At 42.4% G+C, this 20,595-nt stretch overlaps 2 protein-coding genes across 2 annotated transcripts; one reads left to right on the forward strand and one right to left on the reverse strand.

Moving 5' to 3' along the window:
- Positions 1-23: 23 nt before the first annotated feature.
- On the reverse strand, positions 24-12,134 carry LOC109469109. Its single transcript, XM_019767491.1, has 16 exons — positions 12,080-12,134; positions 11,610-11,798; positions 10,715-10,893; positions 10,118-10,202; positions 9,607-9,741; positions 8,992-9,141; positions 7,849-7,971; positions 6,555-7,208; positions 6,217-6,326; positions 5,639-5,753; positions 5,047-5,167; positions 4,373-4,499; positions 3,808-3,933; positions 2,897-3,523; positions 739-979; positions 24-292 (listed from the first exon to the last, which is right to left on the reverse strand). The coding sequence occupies exons 1-16, from the start codon at positions 12,132-12,134 to the stop codon at positions 24-26; spliced, it is 3,306 nt and encodes a 1,101-aa protein (XP_019623050.1).
- A 1,329-nt stretch (positions 12,135-13,463) lies between these two features.
- LOC109469110 (organic cation transporter protein-like) lies at positions 13,464-19,435 on the forward strand. The gene is made up of 12 exons (XM_019767492.1): positions 13,464-13,544; positions 14,296-14,561; positions 14,669-14,819; positions 15,002-15,105; positions 16,047-16,201; positions 16,559-16,727; positions 17,078-17,216; positions 17,566-17,666; positions 17,831-17,965; positions 18,474-18,553; positions 18,829-18,937; positions 19,198-19,435. The coding sequence occupies exons 1-12, from the start codon at positions 13,464-13,466 to the stop codon at positions 19,433-19,435; spliced, it is 1,728 nt and encodes a 575-aa protein (XP_019623051.1).
- The last annotated feature ends 1,160 nt before the right edge of the window (positions 19,436-20,595 follow it).

Below are 20,595 nucleotides of genomic sequence, written 5' to 3' on the forward strand. Positions count from 1 at the left end.
TATGTGTACATCTACAAACATGCTCACAAAATAAAGTCTCGTTTAGTGGAAGAAACACCTCTTCTCTTACCCTGTGACGTTTCTCCGGTTCCAGATGTCTCTTCCCCAATGAAGGCAAAGAAACGGTACGTCAAAGGCACGTTGTCGTCCATGAATCCGGAACATTTGACTTGGAACAACGTCTCCATCACGGTCCCAGTATCCGGAAGGACCGCGCACGTTCCCAGGATCGGAGGGGCGTTGGTGGTGAAGCTGTACAGGGCGAAGGCAGACGTCCCACTCCAGCTGAAAACTAGGACGAGAAAACTGTGAGTTTCATACAGTTGAAATGTCAAGGAAGAGATGGAATGATGCCTACTACTACTACTGCTGCTGCTGCTGTTGCTACTCTACTACAACTGCTGCTACTACTACAACAACAGCAATAACTGCTACTACCACTACTACTATTACTACTACTACTAACTACTACTAACTACAACAACTGCTACTTCTACTACTACTACTACTACTACTACCACTACTATTACTGCTACTACAACTACTACTGCTACTACTACAACTACTGCTACTACTACTACTATTACTACTACTACTTCTACTATAATGCTGCTGCTGCTGCCACTACTACTACAACTACTACTTCTGCTACTACTACTACTACTACCACTACTACTGCTGCTACTACTGCACTACTGCTACTGGTATTTCTACCGTTAGATTATGTAGAAAACCCACCATCGATTCGAAAGGTGAATGTCTCCGCTACATCTGTGACCTTGAACGTGTCCGCCTGTACAGACAGAAACCCCTTTTCCCTGCCCGTGAGGGTTTCTTTGTTCCAGTCTAGATCCTGTTTACTGTTCTCCGGCTGCGGTAGGAGGCTCCAGAGGTACGTGGGGCGGGTTTCAGGGGTACAGTCCATACATCTGCCGGTCAGAACCAGCCGCTCCGACGGGTTCAAGTACTGACCACAGTTCTGTAAACACCTGAATGACACGTTATACACATTTCAATATCATAACATAGCGAAGTTTGTGTGTGTGTGTGTGTGCGGGCGCGTGCATGTGCATGTGCGTGTGTGTGTGTGTGTGTGTGTGTGTGTGTGTGTGTGTGTGTGTGTGTGTGTGTGTGTGTTTGTGAACCACAACTCACAGGTCTTGCGGGTAGCTGTAGGCTTTTTTTACTACGAAAAACTTTACGCATGGCTACGTTGAGAAAATACTCTATCCTATTCAAAAGTAAAATAGGACAGAAATTGTTACCAGATCCCCTCCAGAGTGGGCGGCTGTCCTTCTAAAACAACAATAGTCTTCTCTGCAAAACTTCCCGAAGGTCTACCGGGCTTGGTCATAGAGACTCGGAATACATAGGTTTTTCCTCCTGAAAATCAAAGCAATATCATAGTTTTGCAATTTTACTCCGACAAATGAAGCACATGGCTTGTAATGTGACTTAAATATATCTGCATATTGTTTCTACGGTATATGTACTGCAGATAGATTGAACTTTTTCATTTTTAATTGCAACATTTAAACATTTAATACTATGTACGCATCTATTAATATACATTAGAATACAACTGCTAACTACCAATTAATTTTGCAAAATACTGCACACTCAATCTCAGAAGGCTAATAAAGTTTATTTCTACTAATGATAAATGTCGTAAATGTTCTTCCGGTGTGAATCAGAACCGTACCCTCTAATGACATCGCTGGAATGACTAGAACTGGATCAGAGCTGTCTTCTACTGGCCAGACCATCCCAATAAGTCCCAGACATCCTCCTACAGAGAAATGGAGGTTGTTTAATAAAAACAGAATGGAAATTATTCCATAATAGAGACTGAAAGGCAAATTTTGTACCATTTGCATAAACTAAAGCCTGAACTTCCACAAATTGCTAACGTTTAGAGGCAAGTTACTTCTCTTTTTTGGCATTGTCATATGAATCATAAAGTGACACAATAATTCCCTATATAAACGTAACGTTGCGTTGTATCTGTATCTGTATAGCCAGTATAACCGCCTTTCGGCGTAACACACCAGTTGTATTATGCTATTCTAATTCTAATTCTGTCAGTGCGTTTTGAAGCGATTATAACACGTTGTAATGATGTGCCAAGATAAAAATTGAAAAATAAACCGTTGATAAACTAGCAAAATACCGCAGGCTGTTACCTGCCGTTTCTTCGTCGGACTCATCGGGGAATGTCTCGTTCTCATGCCGGCACTGCCATTTGAAGGTCAGGCCGCTGGTAGCGACAGACACGGGGGCGTCAGGGTCGTACGAGCTGGAGGCGTTCACGTTAAACGTCGAGTTCCACCCTTCGAAAAAGAACCAAACGCACAGATAACTTATCTGAAGATGCCTGCATTAACGTATTACTTAGGAGTTCACCCCTCGTGTGTCCGGAAAGCAATAGACACAATTTTGACTTTGACTCAAACCTATAATGTGAACACAAAACGGTGTATGCGCAACTATATGTTTAAACTTCCTACAAAAAAATCATTCTTCTTCTTCCGTTAATGTCCAGCTGCCGTCACTCCGACAATTACTAACATGTTTAACTCCGTATATAAATCTATTTTTACCTGTTATCTTTGTATTTTAGAACACCCATTGTTATTTGTTGTTTTGTTATTGATTTGTATTTTTCTGTGGTGAGACTAAAATTAGCAATTGCCAAAGTTATTGTACTCTTTATGTTTTTTGATAATATTTTCTATGTACATCGCGATCTAAAATCAACGTGTAAACTTCATTTCATCATCATCAACCTTTTTCCTTCACATGCAACAGCCATTAGTGATTATGTGCGTATGTATGCATGAAGAGAAAACAAAATGTCACCTGTTGAAAGTAAAGAGCCACCAGATATTCTCGTGACCAGGGGAGTCTCCACCACCTCGAACCACGTGTAGTCTGAGTTAGTGATCTCCGGTTCCGTGTCGTGCCCTTCGTGAATCTCCAGCTTTATTTCCGTCAGGCGAAACGACAGGATGTACCGCCCATAACCAATGGTGTGCCTCGGCAAAATGATCTGGTTAGTCCCGTTAGCCATGTTAATATCGAGCTGGATTTCGTTGGCAGGTTGCGGAATTGTTTGCAATTCTGTCATTTCGTAGGCTTTCCACTCATATGTCCTTTGTTTGACGCCTGGACAGTTAAGTTGGATGTTGACGAATAAAACGATGTCTTGGTCCCTTCTGTAAGGTGCTGGATGCTCAGGTGAGCTAGTTCCTCCATCGTTGATGTTGACAACCGGCTTGAAACAAGGGATTAACTGAACAGTCGCGGAGGTTTCGGCAAAGCCAGTAGAAATGGCGTTGCTCGCATCGAGCCTGACGTGGTATGTGCCGGCGGAGGGATACAGGAAGGAGTAAACCGTCATGTGCATGTCTGAGAAGCTGAAGGGAACGTTAACCGCTTGGAAAATCTGCTCAACTTCTGACAGTAGGGTGTCGTTCTTGATCGGTGAATCTATGGTGACCGGACTCGGGTCTCCCTCAAATAACTGGGGAAAAATCGTGGACGTCAGCCAGGTGTACAGAACTACAGTAAATACAACAGTCCATATGACGCAATTATACATAATAGTAGGTATCAAACTATGTCATTTGCTTATAAGGTAAAATTCATGTTTATAAGTTGGAACGGTTAGAAGAACGCAAATCGCTGGATTTAAAAAATCTAATTCTAATTCTAATCCACACTGACTACAGCAACGCACCAAAACGTATTTTTACCGCAAAATTTTATCACAATTGCAAAAAACGCAGGCGTCGTTACAATGCTCACCTGTAACACGTAAGTACTAGCTGTTCCCGGAGTTTTAGCGAACACGCCGAAATACACGGGGTCTCCAATATACACCGGGCCATTATTGGCGATGAAAAGGTCCGTTATTGTTTCGTATATGTCCACCTGCACACACAACAAAATGGCCAGGCGATGCTTTAATACTTGTCAGAAAGTCAACAGTCTTATTACATGATCCTTTACTACTTTAGAGGATGCTTTACTACTTTAATTTACCATTCTTCCCTTTTCAAGGCAAGCAGTGGTTTTGCTTTTCCTAGAATACATGTATCTTTTCTATGTCTTATGCTGAGGTCGCATTTCCAAGCCGGGGCCCGGCCGGGCAGTCTTATGGAACGAAAAGTATACGTATGATATAAAAGACAACAAAGCACAAAAAGCTGAAAAATTAATGATGGGAACTATTTGCGTGTGTAATAGAAACAGCCCGGTCGGGCCCCGGTTTGGAAATGTGACCTCAGCATAATTGATGCACTGTTTTTAGGCATATTAGAAACAACATCAAATGTCAACTGATAGATAAATTATGAAAAGCTCATCGCACCTGGAATTCACCCACCATGTAGGAATACATGTTGATGGCTACGGCATCCACCAGAAATGACCCGATCTGAGGAAACGTGTAGGACAGGTTCATGGTGTCCGGTATCAACACGTCGTTCACATACCACCTGGGAAAATATATATAACACAGTTACGAAATCTGCCCATCAGCACTCATTATCGATATATCATACGCATCCTCATAATTTTGATCTGCAAAGTCCCACAATGATGTTTCCTAAGAATAAAAGCAACGATGGCAATATGGTTGTTTACAAGTAGCTTGTAACAAGTTTTAAAGGCATACAATGAATTTCATGATCACGGCAGCAAATCTGTTTTTTCAAAGTCAATTTTCTGGCCATTCCTATCCCGTAGCATATTGATATCTATGGGGCAAAATTACAATGTCACTGACGGAAAACTGTTTTGTATCGTAAGCTGTTTATGGGTGGTCCCGGTACCTAGAAAATAAAGAGACACCTCACGTAGCTTGTTTTTGGAGGTTTGAAATGATGACGAAAATGTGCTACGGAATGGCAGTAAATGTAATGTAATGTAATGTAATGTAATGTCAACATTAGACAATGTTAGTTATCCAGAAAATTTTGGGCCGCCATAAACTTGCATTGGATGAACTGTAACAGTCAATATTCAGTGAAATGAGGTCCTTACGAGGATTGCAGCACGTCGTCTTTTGTCCCCTGTGGAACTTCGTACTCAAACTCCACTGGCATGAGGAGGGGCGGTCCTGGGAACACGCTCCCGTAGGGACCCTGTCCTTCTCTATATACTCCTGAAGTTCAGACATTCAACAACAAATAACGTTACATGGGGTATCGAAAATGAAGATTTACACAGTGTGAGTTTCTTCATCGCACGCGAGGTTGGCACGTTCTCCAACCCAAACGGAGCTGACACCCTGGTGCATTTATTTAAGGCGCTCAGGTGGTAGACACACCGTGTATTCAAAACTTTTATCTGTTGCCCAGCCAATATCTTAAACTGTTCACTTGAGAAAACGGGGTAGTCGTAGCGATCGTAAAGGTTTGATACGTTAGTGAAAGAAAAACATTTGGTAATTCTTACATAACAGCAGACGATTGTTACGTTTCAGGTAGTTGCCATGTAAGGTGACGTTATTTTTCTTCTTCTTCGAATTCTTTTTGTGGTACCAGTAACGCTAACAATTGTTTGCCTCAGATTTACATTTGCGTGTAGATAAAACATAACATGTACTGTCTCTCTGTGAGTGAACACTGCTCACCTTGATACAGAACTTGGCCGTTTTCTACCTGGGAAAACTTGGAGTACGCCGTGATATTCATGGGGAAGAACTGGAAGTCCTGCGTCACGTATGTTGTACCCGCCATCGAGCTAACCTGAAAAAGAAACATTTGATATGGGTAATCTTTGCCCATAAGTCATGCCCAATGGCTAATTGCTTGTACAGTAACAAACAAAGAAAGTAAAGTAAAGCGGCGCAGTAAAGCAATATTTAAACATACAGCTACTGACTTCTTTGAAGGCAGTTGATCATTAATAGCCCCACATTCTACAATTTCAATGTCAATTTATTCATTTTGCATAACGATTGGGTTTTGTGATAACGATAGTAGTTGTGTGATCTTCTAGATCGTAAAAGGATGGTAGAATTGTGGAAACTGTTTGAAATAATCTGTTGCTGTCGGTCTCACAGTGAGTACACTGACTAATAATGTGTTTCATTTTCCACTGCATTCTCATAATCACCCAATCGTAATAAGACTGTTGACTTTATAACTAAGTAATCATAAATGCTTAAAACCCATTGTTGTATGATTGTGACTAATGAATATCACGTACCACATTGTACACCGTGATGTAACACACGTAGGACCCGGGGATGTATAAGTGTGTCACGGCAAACCTGGGATGACTGGGGCCGTACTCATCCCCGATGTACACCGCCGTGTCTTTATATCGTGAAACAAATTAAGAAAAACTATCTCAATCAGTGGACAGTAGGGAAGCCATTGTTGGAGAGTAGATCGATAAATGTAAGACATCCATGTAGAACATTACATAAAACATCTGAATTAATTTGCTCGATTTACTTTGTACTGTCACAGTGGTATGTTGTTGAACAATGTGAAGCAACACATGGAGAACCATGAAAATATGAAATCCGTGGCAATACTCACCACTGAAGCCATCACCATAAGACACGTGATAGTACAAATCCGTTGGCAACTGACTGTCCAGCAAGTAGATGTCTAACACCACAGGTTCTGGATACGTCGCAAAGCCCTCCTCGGGAACGTAGATACTCGTTATAGGACACTGTGCTGTCATAGATACAGATGAAACAGCAGCTGACACCACGTTCTCTGCCTGTACTGTCACATTAGATATTTCTTTGTCAGGATACGTGTGTGTAAAAGTGTACAGCTGGTAGTCCGACATGTTGTATGGTACAAGGTGTTCATAGAAAGTCATGTTGCCTGCTTGACTGTAATTGACGAAAGTTGGGATCTCGAAGCTGATGCTGTCCGAGATATTGACGATGTACGAGGCGTTGGAGCCGAGTTGTTGGACGAGGACGATGAACCTGGCCGGGTACTGGCACACGGCGTAGCCGGTTGGCGGGGACACTGTGTCCGGTAGCTGTCCTTCTGTTCCCACGTGAAAGAGATGCACCCCGTGGATGCACTCTACAACTTTGATTGACAGCTGCCTCGTTTGATTGGAATGTTCGTTGCGGGCACTTCCGGCGATGCTGTACACTCCTTCCGGTAGAGTGAACACATCCGGCGTGATAACACCATCTACAGTCCATGTGGTAGATTCTATGTCTCCTGTAACCTAAAATTCAAAGTTGAGGAAGATAAATCAGGACGTTACGCCGTTTCCTCATCTAACAGTGTGTTGACAATATCGACGGGAATTTGAAGTAGATAATTACCTGAGAAACCACGAGACTGATGTTATGGTCTGTGGTAAAGTAGCCAATTTCTGCATCGTCAGATGTCAGGGATTTTCCTCCATGTTCGGCTTGGGTTGCCGTGATAGTGAGAGACGTCAAGATACCTAGAAAAGACGAAAGATATAGTTCAATGTGACATAACTACAAGAAAACTGCTGGTACGAAATCAACAAATAAAAGTATTTGCGTTGGACTTACATGACCCACAATAGGTGCAATGGCGAAGTGGGTAGAGTTTTCGCCTTGTATTTTGGAGGTCTTGAGTTCAATCCCCGGCCGAGTCATACCAAAAACTTTACAAATGGCACACATTGTATGTAGTGATTGTACAACTGTGTGGCCCAAGGGCTACAGAAACGGATATATGCACCGGCCCATACACCATAGTTGCGGGGCGGAACTTCGTATGACCCACTAATACTTTGTAAAGTGTACCGACTTAAATTGTTTGAATCAGGTTTTAGACACAACGTTTCTAACATAAGGGAAGGTAAAGCTACATGTAAGTATACCAATACAATCCCATCCGTTGCTTGACAGCTTGTACCCCACGTTGCACGAACATGTAAAGCTTCCGGGATTGTTGATGCAGATCTGCTCGCAGTTGTCCGTCCCTACACTGCACTCGTCTATGTCTGTAGGAGAAAACAGTACAAACGTATGTACAAACGCATATGACTTCACGAAAAGTTGGATTTACCAATTATGATAAATACCAGCAACGTTGGGCAATGTTAACTTTATTATAAATGGTACTCTGGACTTTACAGTGACAGTAAGTAAAAGTCAAGTACAGTGATTACGGACTAATCAAGGGTTGTAAATACGATTACCGTTCTTGATATTTGTTTCATTGAGTATCATTGTAAAGTCTGGTACGGTCAACAAATAAAGATCACCCTACTTTACTACAATAGGAAAATTCAACTTTTCGTGTAATTTTTACATGGGCATTGGCAACTGTAAAAGCAATTATAATTATTTGATGCCAAGCTACAACAATCGGTGCTTAGCCATGTACCCAGCATCAAAAATGGCATCATGTACGTAGCCATTAGATGTGTACATGTCCATTTATATGATTTTCAGAATGAAAAAGTGAAGTGAAAAATATGCAATGCTCGTTTGCCGTACCTATATGACATGATGTCCCCTGCCAGCCAGCCTCACAGCCGCCGCTGGAACACTCGCCTGTCCGGTAGTCACAGTACGAGTCCCCCATGGCACAGTGACACGTGTACATGCAGTCAGGGCCGTATTCACCTAAGGTACACTCTGAGACAACAAGACGTCATTGATGTGACGGTGGTGTGTTTCATCCAAGCCTTAATCAACAGCGACAACGTCACTGATGTTGCTGATTACTTTAAGGGTCACAGAAAAGTACACTCTAGAATTCTCATATATGATATTCAATACGGATCCGAGAAAAGATTTGGCTTTAGAATTTTACCGTATGAACGCAAAGCGGCAGGGGTTCTCTGGCATTGTATGTAAAATAAAAACTGTCATTTCAAACCGATAACTATGAATCTTTTCAATATTTTCAATCAATTTCAATCTTTTCAACTTGCAATATTTTCAATACATTTTTATCTTTCCGTTCGAGAAATGGCTCCATTGAATGAAATGAATTGTTGTCACAAAGGACTTACGATCAGAGCAGGGGTCGAAGCTTGAAGGGGAATGCTTAAAGCCGCGGTAGCATCTACATCCTAACGGGTCCGGACCACAGACCAGTTCAGAGGAGCAGAGGTGTTGACATCTGCCGATGCAGGAGTCCCCATAGTAACCATCGGGGCAGGCTGGGGCAGCAAACAACATGTGTGTCACTGACTCAAGCAGTGCTTAGTTGTCTATCGATCACTACAAGTGTACGAAGATAAAAACTTACAATTAACGTACAACACAAAATACATGTAGTACTACATGAATGACTGACTGACTGACATTGTAAAAATTAAACGATATGATGGTACCGAATACCTTGCTTTGTAGCACACTAGTGCACGCCGTCAATGTGTCGAAAACTTGAAAACTGCCCATGGCCAATTGGGCTACGTTTGTTGCGTAGAATATCAGTGATCCGCATATTACAATATATCGTAGCTTCAATAGAATTTGAATTGGTCTGCGCGTGCGTGCGCGCGTGCGTGCGTGCGTGCGTGCGTGCGTGCGTGCGTGCGTGCGTGTGTGTGTGTGTGTGTGTGTGTGTTCGTTTTTTTTTTCGTGTTCAGTAGTTTTCAGAATGTAAAACTGCACATCGGTACCTAAATTGCAGTTCAGTCCACCGTATCCCGGGTAACAGATACATTGTCCGGTCTGGTCATCACAGACGCCTTGCCAGTTACACTCCACACAGTCCCCGGTGCAACTTGGAGGTCCCCATTGTCCCTTTGGGCATTCTGTCGAACAGGAGAGTCTTTGTTGCAAGAACTTTTGTGTACATAATTATATGTACATGCATGTGCGGGCATTTTGTCACTAACCCTTCCCAGTGTCATTTTCAGTCCATCCATTACATTGTTGCTGCTGTCACTTACTTAAGCACGCCACTATATATAGATATTACATATAGTCTCAAATTTGATTTTTTTGCTAGCACCCAGATACATACACGTACACACGAACAAACGTACACAAGCACACCCATACACACAAACACACGTGCAAAAGCACACACACGTAGGCACACACACACACACACACACAAACACACACACACATACACACACAACACAACACAGACACACACACACACATTTTAAACACATAACGTACCTCTAACGATGAGCCTCACGATGCCCTGTTTGCTCTCACTGTACCTGCCAGTCAAGTAGCACTCGTACAAACCTTCGTCCGACATCTATCGAAAGAAACCACAAAACAGAGACCTTCGCAACATAGATGATACTTTGTAGATTGAATAATTTCATCACGTTGCCAGCAGACTGCCTAAGAAGTTTTTTTTTATTCAACCTCTGTTTTTTAGTTCTCATATGTGGAATTTGTAATACAAGAGTTCATAACTAACGCTGAGGTCACATTTCCAATCCGGGGCCCGGCCGGGCTGTTTACGTGAACGAAAAATAAACAATCCATATCATGATTATGTACAGATAGTGCTCATAATCAATTGTTGCAAATCCTTTGTGTCTTGATGTCTTTTATGTCATACTTTTCGTTCCTAGAAACTACCCGGCCGGGCCCCGGCTTGGAAATGTGATCTCAGCATAAGAGTTTTCTTTGAATATCCACCCTTATAAATAAATATTAATTGCATTAAGCATGGTATCGTATTTTGTATGATTTCCAAGGCCTTGCAAGAAGTCACGAAAGGCGTTGATTGAAAATGACATAATGGAATAAGAATCTAACCTGAACGTTGGATATGGTACGTGTGCAGTCATTGTCGACTCCCGGCAAGACTGTGCCATCCTTCCTCCATTCTGTCGAACCGTCATGGCCGCCAGGGGGCGCGTTAGCCGGGAACATCTCCAGCGTCGCGTTTCCGTTGATGTTCACGGTAACTGTGAACGCCTTGGGTCTATAGTAAGCTGCGTGTGGATGGAAAAATATGGGTTTTCTGAGAACCTATAGTCTTGTGCCCTGTATGAACATGCACAAAAGTGCTGACAAAATTGAGAAAAGCATTCTCTATTCTCTAGCGCTACTCAGCTTTACTGTACAAAGTTTAAATTGTACAACGTAAAGAAGAACTACAATGTAGTCGAAATAAAGACTTGGTTATTGCCATATTGTTTGGTGAAGACCACGTTTCTCTCACAGGACTCGAAATACCTATTTTTCTGCATACATGAAATGACGCAGGTACTATTGAAAATTGCCTACACCAGACAAATTGTACCTGCACCATTCGGAATTTAGGAAATATGGATCATACTAAAACTCTTCAGAAACCATTGCAATTATTTCTTTAATACTTCATAAGTAGTAACCGGCAATGCAGCAAATAAAAATCCACACACACCTAAATTAGTATGTACTCGTAAACCCAGTACATGTACCAGTGCAGGTTAGGTGCAAGTAAATATCAGAAATACCTGCGCTAACCTGCATATGCATGACATGTGCTATCCCTTATTGTTTGAATAATAAAGATATGTTAGATTTCATTCGACATTAGGTCTTATTCAACACATTTATTTTATTGTTTGTTACTCTCTTTATGTAGTTTGCCATACATTGTACCATGTGCAATTGTCGTGCAATGAAGTTCTTCTGTATTTCGTAGCCCTGCCTCGAAACTTACCTTCCTGTAACATAACAAACCCGATGACTTCACGTGTTAACCCGTTGCGGGTTGTTTTACAGGAATAGGCGTTCGTGCGAAAGTTTCCGGCGGCATGGTGGAGTTCCAGGCCGTATGGTACCCCTTCAGCATTTACTTCAGTCTCGTACTGTGTCCCGTAGGTTAGGTAGCTTATGTTGGTACCATAACCTGCACAACGGAAAGACAAGACTTGTATAGATGGTCTTAAATGGTGTTGATAATGAAGTACATTCTAGAGTGTGACATGCCAAATGCTTTATTCCATGCGTGCTCACAGTTTTAGAAAACAGAGGAGTTTCAGTAAAAGTCATTGATCACTGTTTTTAAGGTAGTTAGAGACACCCAAGCCCCGGAACGTCCAATCCAACACACTGAGTTAACTTAAGGTCATGTAAGACTTAAGATACTGTTTATGAACCACAAATATTATACTTTGATGTAGCCTGTACCTGTGTCTAGTTTAATCCCGATGTGGTAACCATCTATCAAGGTCAACCCCTCCATCTCAGGCCTGCAGGACACTAGTTCTGGCTCCTGTGGACTCATTGGTGCACAGCTCCATGTACAGGTCTATCTTTGGGCCTGAGGGGAAGGCAGAACATTGTCATGTCTATGTCCGTGGTACCACATCATAGTTCTTTTTTTTTATTGTAGAAGAGAAAAAACGGAAACAAGAGAAAAGAAGAGTTCCATAACCTCATATACTTTCGACAAAATATTTAACTTTACGACTGACGAATTATAGATGTAAAATTGACTATGCAAATGTCAAGACACTCTATCAAAGCCTTCTTGAGTTAGGTGTTGATAGACAGACAGACAGAAACACACACACACACACACACACACACACACACACACACACACACACACACACACACACGCAAGCGCTACCGCAAAACATGACCTTCTTGGCGAAGGAACGTAATAATTAATGCATTAGAATTTCCCATAAGTGTCCAAGTAGTTCACATATCACTGGGCAGTTATAATTAGAGACGCGAGACTGCTACCTACACCCAGTCGGACAGGTTATCAAAATTAGCCTGTGGCCTGTTACGCGCGCGTGCATGTCAAGTCCTGTAAAAGTCTTCGGCGTTCTCTGTCTTGTGACACGCCTACTAGATTCACCGACTTGACTCTATAATACTTACCTACGGGCTGAGGTAAGAATTATGTCCTTATGAATCTCATTTTTTGTACAAGTTCGACTGTTGGGATTGTGCCACACAGTAAGGTGCACAAGTAATGTTCCTCAGTTCTCTATCGTGTAACATGGTATTAGATACACCGACAACGGTTAACACGATTTCAGGTAAGGTTTGACTTGCCAACTCAAACTTGGAGTTGTTTGAGTTGTGGAATCTCGATCTCAAATGTATGTGCCCGGTGAAGCCACACATGACGATAGACCGGTCGGATTTATGTATATTAGATAGAGAGAGACGTTGCATTCAAGTTGGGGGAGGAAGTAACTAATTATACTACACTATTCTTCAGTATGCTTAGAAGCTTGTGGCTAGTTTGTTAGCAATACCGCTATAGCTACAGAGGTTTGAAGCTCGCACTAGGGCAAACTTGTCTGGAATTGTGGGGACGCTATTTTTATTGTCAGTCGGCGTCGTTTTAACTGGGCCACACGCACCTTTTAGAAACAAGTTTGCCCCGGGGCGAGTTAGCACTGGCTAGTCATAACCTTATAGAGCTAGAGGTTGCTTTTCTATGATCTACTTTTGCAGCTGTAATGGTCAGGCCACACTAACATTTACGTTTAGCTACTGATTCAGAACTTCTTTCTTACAGGTGTATTGTCAACACGCAAGAGGATAAAACATGGCTGAAAACGAAAACGGCACCGAAGCAGCTTTGATGTGCCCAAACGGAGTGCATGGGGAGGTCAGGGACGACGCGTCGGTAAGCACCCTCAAGGGCAGGGACCAGTTAAGGAGATCCCATTGAAATCTATGCTAAAACCACTAGAAACAAACACTTTAAAACACATTTACTTTTATTTCAAACCTCAAGTCTTTACCCCCACTGGAAAGCTGGATTTGATCAGGTGTCTTTTGGTACAAATAGTGGAAGTTCAACTCCTGCGTGATAATGAGCTACAGCTAAAATACTGAAATGAGACCAGGATTTCACCCCCTGGCAAAGTGGAACAGTCCACACAGATCTTTGTGTTTTAGAGGTCAATAACACTCAAACCACGGAAAAGGTCACACTTTTTTGCCATATTTTAAAAATGTACATTCTTCTGTCCTTCTTACCAGAAAACTGGGCCTTTCTGAGCAAAATTTGCCCAGGAAAAAAATTATCTAAGAAATAAGTACTGCTAGTTCTGCGCATGCCGATTAGCTGGTCCCTCCCCTCAAGCTTTTGTCTCACTTCCTACCTATACCGGAAGAGGGCGTAGCTTCCAAGTCTTACGTCATAGAGGACTATATATATATATACGCGATAAGTGGTGAAGCAAGAGTTTCGAAGTTCATTCTCACAAGAGTTTGTTTTAAACCATAGTATTTACAACTTTGGATTATATTTTTAATACATGCAAAATGCATTGTTTGTGAAAACCTTGACCCCGGTTTACTTCAAATCAAACTCTATCGTTCAGCAATTAGCCATATGTTTTACCTACATGTACATGTAACCTTTTGTACAGGTTAGAGTGAACTACGACCGTGCTTTGGACTACCTAGGCGGGTTCGGACCCTGGCAAAAGAGAGTGTTCTTCTTCATCTGCCTGCCTATTGGCATCAACGCCCTCCAGTTATTTGGTATCGTCTTCTTGGCCGTCGAGCCCGACTTCCACTGCCGGGTGCCCCAGGCCAACTTCTCGGGGCAAGAGGCGACCCCGGCCGAGCTGATGAACGTGACCATCCCCTGGGAGATGAGAGACGGGGAGTGGAAACGGAGTCAGTGCAAACGGTTGGTCTCTCCATCGTGTATACTCTTTGTCCAATGCATGGCTTTTTCTTTTCCATGTTTAATCACTACAAATGTGAGAATGATTTAAAATGCCTAAATTACATTAGTTACAGTTACGGCCCTTCCGAATCAACGTTCAACACCACTAACTATGGAGACTTTGAGGAAAAACACCCTGCGGCCAACAGGTCGCAGATTCCGTGTGACCAAGGGTACGAGTACGACACGTCCGAGTACAAGAGCACTGTTGTCACAGACGTGAGTTGATTCCATTTCATCACATCAGTGACATTGTGTCAATGAAAAGGTAATTATGATAGGAAAGTCTTTCCCTTTGAGCAAAGGCACCCAATACAATTTCAGGTTGGAAAAGCTGGAAATATTCTTTAGGGTCGGTCTATTGCCTAGTTGCGACCACCTGACTGTATATTTCTCTCCAGTGGGACCTTGTTTGTGACAACAGTTGGAAAGTGAAGCTGGCTAAGTCTCTCTGGTTCGCGGGTAAAATGGCCGGAGCGGTTTTGGGCGGACACGCGGCAGACAGGTACGACCACAGACTCTAATGTAAACGAATTTGTATGAATATATATTAATATATTTGTACAAATCTATTTTAAGTAATTTTGTGTTCATGTATTATGTTTACCGAAGGAAAACATATTCTTTTTGCTACGTTTCAGTTCTTCGTATTCCGTTCCAAACACTGACCTCTGACCATAGTAACTGGTGTTGGGTTACATAATATTGCACTTTTAAAGTAGGTGAGATTTATACTCCTGTCTGACCATATGAATGTATTTGAGTAAGAATTAACAGAGCAGACCATATGCGAAGGTAAACATTATGCATTTGCTTTGCAAATGTTACCTTTCTAGGTTTGATTGCAGTACCTGTGCCTTGCATGTCTATTTCTGTTCTTGTTGCTTTGAAAATAAAAAGAACGTGAAAAAAGCAAGACGAAATAAAAGTTTGCGCATCCTTTACCGCCAATAGTCGCAGGTTATCTTCGCCTGTCTCTAACCTGCGAATGTCCGTTTGCAGAATTCTTTCGACATTGAGATGGTTATGAGAATCATTCAACTCGAATGCACATTTTTGCTATAACATAGTATGTACTTGATGGAAGCAAGCAATTCCTCATGGGCTTTGTTTTTTAAGTTAGTAAATAAACAACCGGTTAAGTTTATTTTTGATGTACCATTATAAGTAAGTATCACGTTTCCAAGGTAGAAACAAATAGAACCAGTAGAACCAACTCCCAGACTCCATTGTGGGTAACATCAACAACAACGGACTGCAGTCCTTCAAAGTCAGAGTCCATCGACACCTCCTTCATTGCAATTGAGAACTTGGCAGCTGTGAGCCACTGATTGCCCACTGATTGAGCCATTGTACAATCAGTGGGTATTGCTCACTACAGCACATTATAAAAATATATATATATGATTGCTATATAAGTCATTAATTTTGGGTACCGTTTCCAAGATGGGGCCGAAGACCAGTTCTGTTGGTGTCCCTGGCAGTTGACTACGTGTCCGGGATAGCGTGTGCCTTCTCACCCAACTACGCAGCGTTCATGGCCATCCGGTTCATCATAGCCGCGAGCACCACCGTCACAAGCTTGGCTCTTTTTGTGATGGGTACGTGTAATTGAGGTCATTTGAGTGCAACTTGTAATTGAGGCATACCAGATAGTATTATTAGATACAAGTTTATTTATGCAGTTCATCAACAGCCGCAAAATCAAACCTACCCTTTCTACGGAAAGAATAACATTCTAAATCATAGCTTAGATTCTAAGCTAAGGTGATGACGATGCGTGACTCAAATAATTGGTCACCTTTTTGACTTGAATTGGACTAATGCTAATAAGACTGGACTTAGATGTACAATTTTATTGTATCGTGAGCTCTTTCTAACGGAGAAAAGAGATTTTGTAAGAGCTTATTATTAGCGGTTACTGGTACCCAGTCTGACACCTCACCTCCCTCCCCCAGCACAAGAGCTGGTTTCCGCCAATAAGCGGAGCATGGTGGGGATGGTCATCTGGGTCCCCTTTGCCCTTGCGTACGTACTTCTACCCGGGATCGCCTTCTTCATACGGACGTGGATGTGGCTGCAGATCACCATCACCATGCCGTTTCTCCTCTTCATATCATTTTGGTGGTCAGTTTTTCGTTTCTTTCCTGTTCTTCTTTCATCAGGAAAATTAAAGTGCCATGATCGAAGTATTGTCAAGAGACAGTGATAGAAACTGAACAAAAAGTTATATTCAGTGTCACACGTGAAAGGTGGTCTAATATACACTTGCTCTCTATGCGGCGTGATCCCTGGCATCCCAAAAACGTCTCCTTATAGTTAAAGCATTACGGATTGAAAACCGTTTGAACACAGATCTAGATGAGGTCTTTATTTTCTGTGTTCCCTACCTACTGATAGCGCTCCCCTCTTTTGTCAAGCAAGGCCTGTTTGATTTACATACAACGTTGTAAATGCTCCCCACCCCTACCCCCCAGGATTATGCCCGAGTCTCCAAGATGGTTGATCTCCAGGAATCGCCACAAGGAGGCGGCGGCCATCTTGCGGAAAGCCGCGGAAGTTACGAAGGTTACTCTGCCTGATGAGGTGTTCCACGACACCATCCCGCTGACACAGGTAATGCTGAGAGCACATTTCCAAACCGGGGCCCGTCAGAGCTGATTGCGTGTACGAAGATTGAACAATATCGATAATATATTATATTTATATTATTTATATTTATTCATTTTTGTTTGGTACCACCACAAACGACGCGCCTATAGCTACAATACGATTCGAGCAACCGTTTTTCGTCAACGTTAGCGACATCGCATTTTTGATTCAGCATCCTATGGCCATACGGGTTGATTCATCTTACTACGTTTAAAAAATAACCAGAAAATTGACTTTGAAACTCCAGTTTTACAGTGTCCTAAAATCGCTTTGGTGAGTTAGAATATCTGTTTTGTCTTTATCATTGATTAAGAATGAAGAAAAGGCTAAGAAAAAGGAGAGGGTCTACACGTTTATCGACCTGTTCAGAACCCCGAAACTTCGAAAGTGGACTCTGAACATCTTCTTCAACTGGTAAGTAAAGTGCCTGTCTGTTTCTACTTCTACATCTGTTACACTCTCTCTGCCAATTAATCTGCAAAATAAATGCTAGAGATCAGACTTGTATATGTTTGGATTTGGGATCATTGAGATTAGATTACAATGGGTTAACAGTGTCGTGTTCTTAATCAATGCAGGGTCGTCAACACCCTGGTGTATTATGGGATATCCCTCAACACGGCTGCCCTGAGCGGGAATTTTTACTTGAACTTCGCCATTTCCGGTTTCATCGAGATCCCGGCGTATCTGATCTCAATTTTCATCCTGGATAGGTATGTTGTAACTATTTAGTCGGCATTTAGCTGTTTCAGTTTAAGTTATTCCAAAGGATGCTTACGCTAATGATCGTAAAGGGTGTAGCCGATGGCCGGGCGCTATGTAAATTGCTCGGTAAATTACACTACCCGGCACCGAAAGAAAATTGTCGGTGTCATCACGATTAGGCTAACGGCGTATTTTTGTCAATAGGGTTGATTTTGACTTTTAGTTTAAAATAACCAGGAGCCCGGCCGACCTCGGCAGCCTCAGGAGGTCCCACACGTCTAGTAGGTAAAAAATGAAACAGCCCGTAAATTACACTGCATTGTGTACTAAGCATAAATAAAGACTACCGGAACCTATAATTGCCAACAGAATAAACTATTGGAGAAAGTAAAATAGTTTCTTTCCCTGCCTCAAAGAGGATGAAGAGAAACAATATACTAGTAATTAAGAGTGAAGAACTAGTACTGTTGAAACATTGTAAGTTTCTGTTCCGTCGGATTCGTACTACCCCTGTAGGTTCGGAAGACGCTGGCCTCTGTGTGCGCTGCTTCTGTTCGGAGGCGTCGCCTGTATCGTGGCCTTCTTCATTCCCAAACGTACGTACGACAAACACGAAAAGAGATTTGCTTTCTTTTCTCTAAATCTTCACCTTGTCCTCATGTAGAGTGGTTGGGTGTTTGAAGTCGCGTGACAATGACGCAACGTGAGATCTACTGGTACGGGGTCCAATAAGGTCCGCCATATAATTAGCAAGGGGTATGTAGCCTCCACCAGGCCTTTCTACGGGAATACGGATCTTAGAATTCGGCAAAAAGGAGAGTAAAATTGGCCAAGGGGGTCCTGAACATGTGACATTCTTCATATTTCACAGACCTTGGCTGGATGACCACCACTCTGGCCATGACTGGCAAGTTCTGCATCACCGCTTCCTTCGCAGTTATCTACATCTTCTCAGCTGAGATCTTCCCTACTGTAGTAAGGTACTAGTAATATCAGACACGTTATATTCAAGAATATTACGAATAAAACCTAGATTTAAGCGACTTTTCTGGATTTCTGACGTTACGTAGTCTTCAGGGTACATGTTCTTGTTCTAAGCAGTTGTAGAATGAATTTGTTCTGAGGGATTGCTCATAGTCTTGTTGAAAATCGTAAAACTGCATCGAAATATATGCTTTAACTCAGTCTCATGATCAAATGCCTATTGTACTGATACTTTGTCACACGATTATCAACGCAGGCAAATCGGGATGGGCATGTCTTCCATGACCGCTCGTGTCGGCGGCATGGTCGCCCCGTTCGTGAATCTACTCGGCAGCTATTGGGCGCCGATGCCTTACGTCATCTTCGGAGGAATGTCGATCGCCGCCGGGCTGCTGACGCTGCTGCTGCCGGAAACGATCGGGAGGAAACTTCCGGCTACCATCGAGGAAGGCGAGAACATCGGGAAGAAAGATACCATGGTGGACGAGGAGTGATTTGATAAAAAAAGTGGAGCTCACGGTTATTTCAAACCTCTAGAATTCAAACATTTACTTAGTAGTTAACGCAGGTGCATTACCGTCCTCCAGGTGCCAGGGGACAAAGTCACATTTCTAGGAAATACATGTAGTGAACACGTTTGATATAAAACAGCTGCAGTAACAGCGACAAAAACTTTTTTTAAATATCCGCTGGGATTTATCGCTTCATTTCTGTTTCTTTTCACCTCAAGTCCTAGAATGGTCAGCTTACTCATTTACGTACTCTAGTTATCTAATTGCTTAGTTGTACTTACTTGTTGAGGTCCCCTATTATATAAGGTGTACTTCAGCGTACAGATTAGCCACAGGTGAAGGTATACATGTATCCATACACGCATAAGGATGTTATACGTCCCTTAATTGATGTTAACCTTAATGACTGATGGTGAATGACACGCACTGAAGTGTATACGGCATCGTAATTCATGATTGATTGACTCGGTTCCTATAACCACCTTATAAACGGTCTCGTCCGCTTATACACCGACGGAAAGTGGGTCATTAACGTTATTATCATATAGCATGTAACTATTTTAGGTTTTGTAAACTAAATGTACATTTGCGATATGGTATGTCCTTTTGAGTTTTACCTGTTGAAAGCGGGGTCGCCGGCGGTCATCGACTCGGACCGTACACTCTACTCATACGATTGGAATAGAATGCGCGTTCCACTTGTGGTCTCCCCATTGGAACAGAATACTGTTCCATTTGGGGTCACCCCAGGTCATTGGAACAGAATTCTGTTCTATTTGGGGTCACCCCAGGTCATTGGAACATAATGCACTCTATTCATGCGATTGGAATAGAATGCGCGTTCCACTTGGGGTCTCCCAATTGGAACAGAATGTTGTTCCATTTGGGGTCACCCCAGGTCATTGGAACAGAATTCTGTTCCATTTGGGGTCACCTGCGGTTATTTGATGATTAAGCTGATAGTGTATCGGACATTAATGGCCTGGGTTATGGGCCGGGGGAAATGGAGTCTACTGACTGGTCAACGTTATCTAGCTATATGGTACTAGTAAAAAAGGTTCCTCATTAATTATGCAAATATAAAGACCTATTCATCTATCTCCCAAGTTAATTGACAATCCATCCAAAGCTTTTGAGTTATA

Source organism: Branchiostoma belcheri, unplaced genomic scaffold, assembly GCF_001625305.1.
Source record: "Branchiostoma belcheri isolate BF01 breed outbred unplaced genomic scaffold, Haploidv18h27 scaffold20, whole genome shotgun sequence".
Lineage (NCBI taxonomy): Eukaryota > Metazoa > Chordata > Leptocardii > Amphioxiformes > Branchiostomatidae > Branchiostoma > Branchiostoma belcheri.

Bases quoted from the DNA above. Each gene is read 5' to 3' on its own strand.
- LOC109469109 (XM_019767491.1), bottom strand. From the start codon at position 12,134: ATGGAGGGGTTGACCTTGATAGATGGTTACCACATCGGGATTAAACTA. The intron at 11,799-12,079 runs GTACAGGCTACA...TCCGTTGTGCAG, and splicing joins CGGGATTAAACTAGACACAG to GTTATGGTACCAACATAAGC. The intron at 10,203-10,714 runs GTTAGATTCTTA...TTCTTTCGATAG, and splicing joins GTACCATATCCAACGTTCAG to ATGTCGGACGAAGGTTTGTA.
- LOC109469110 (XM_019767492.1), top strand. From the start codon at position 13,464: ATGGCTGAAAACGAAAACGGCACCGAAGCAGCTTTGATGTGCCCAAAC. The intron at 17,667-17,830 runs GTAAGTAAAGTG...TAATCAATGCAG, and splicing joins CTGAACATCTTCTTCAACTG to GGTCGTCAACACCCTGGTGT. The intron at 18,554-18,828 runs GTACGTACGACA...CATATTTCACAG, and splicing joins GGCCTTCTTCATTCCCAAAC to ACCTTGGCTGGATGACCACC.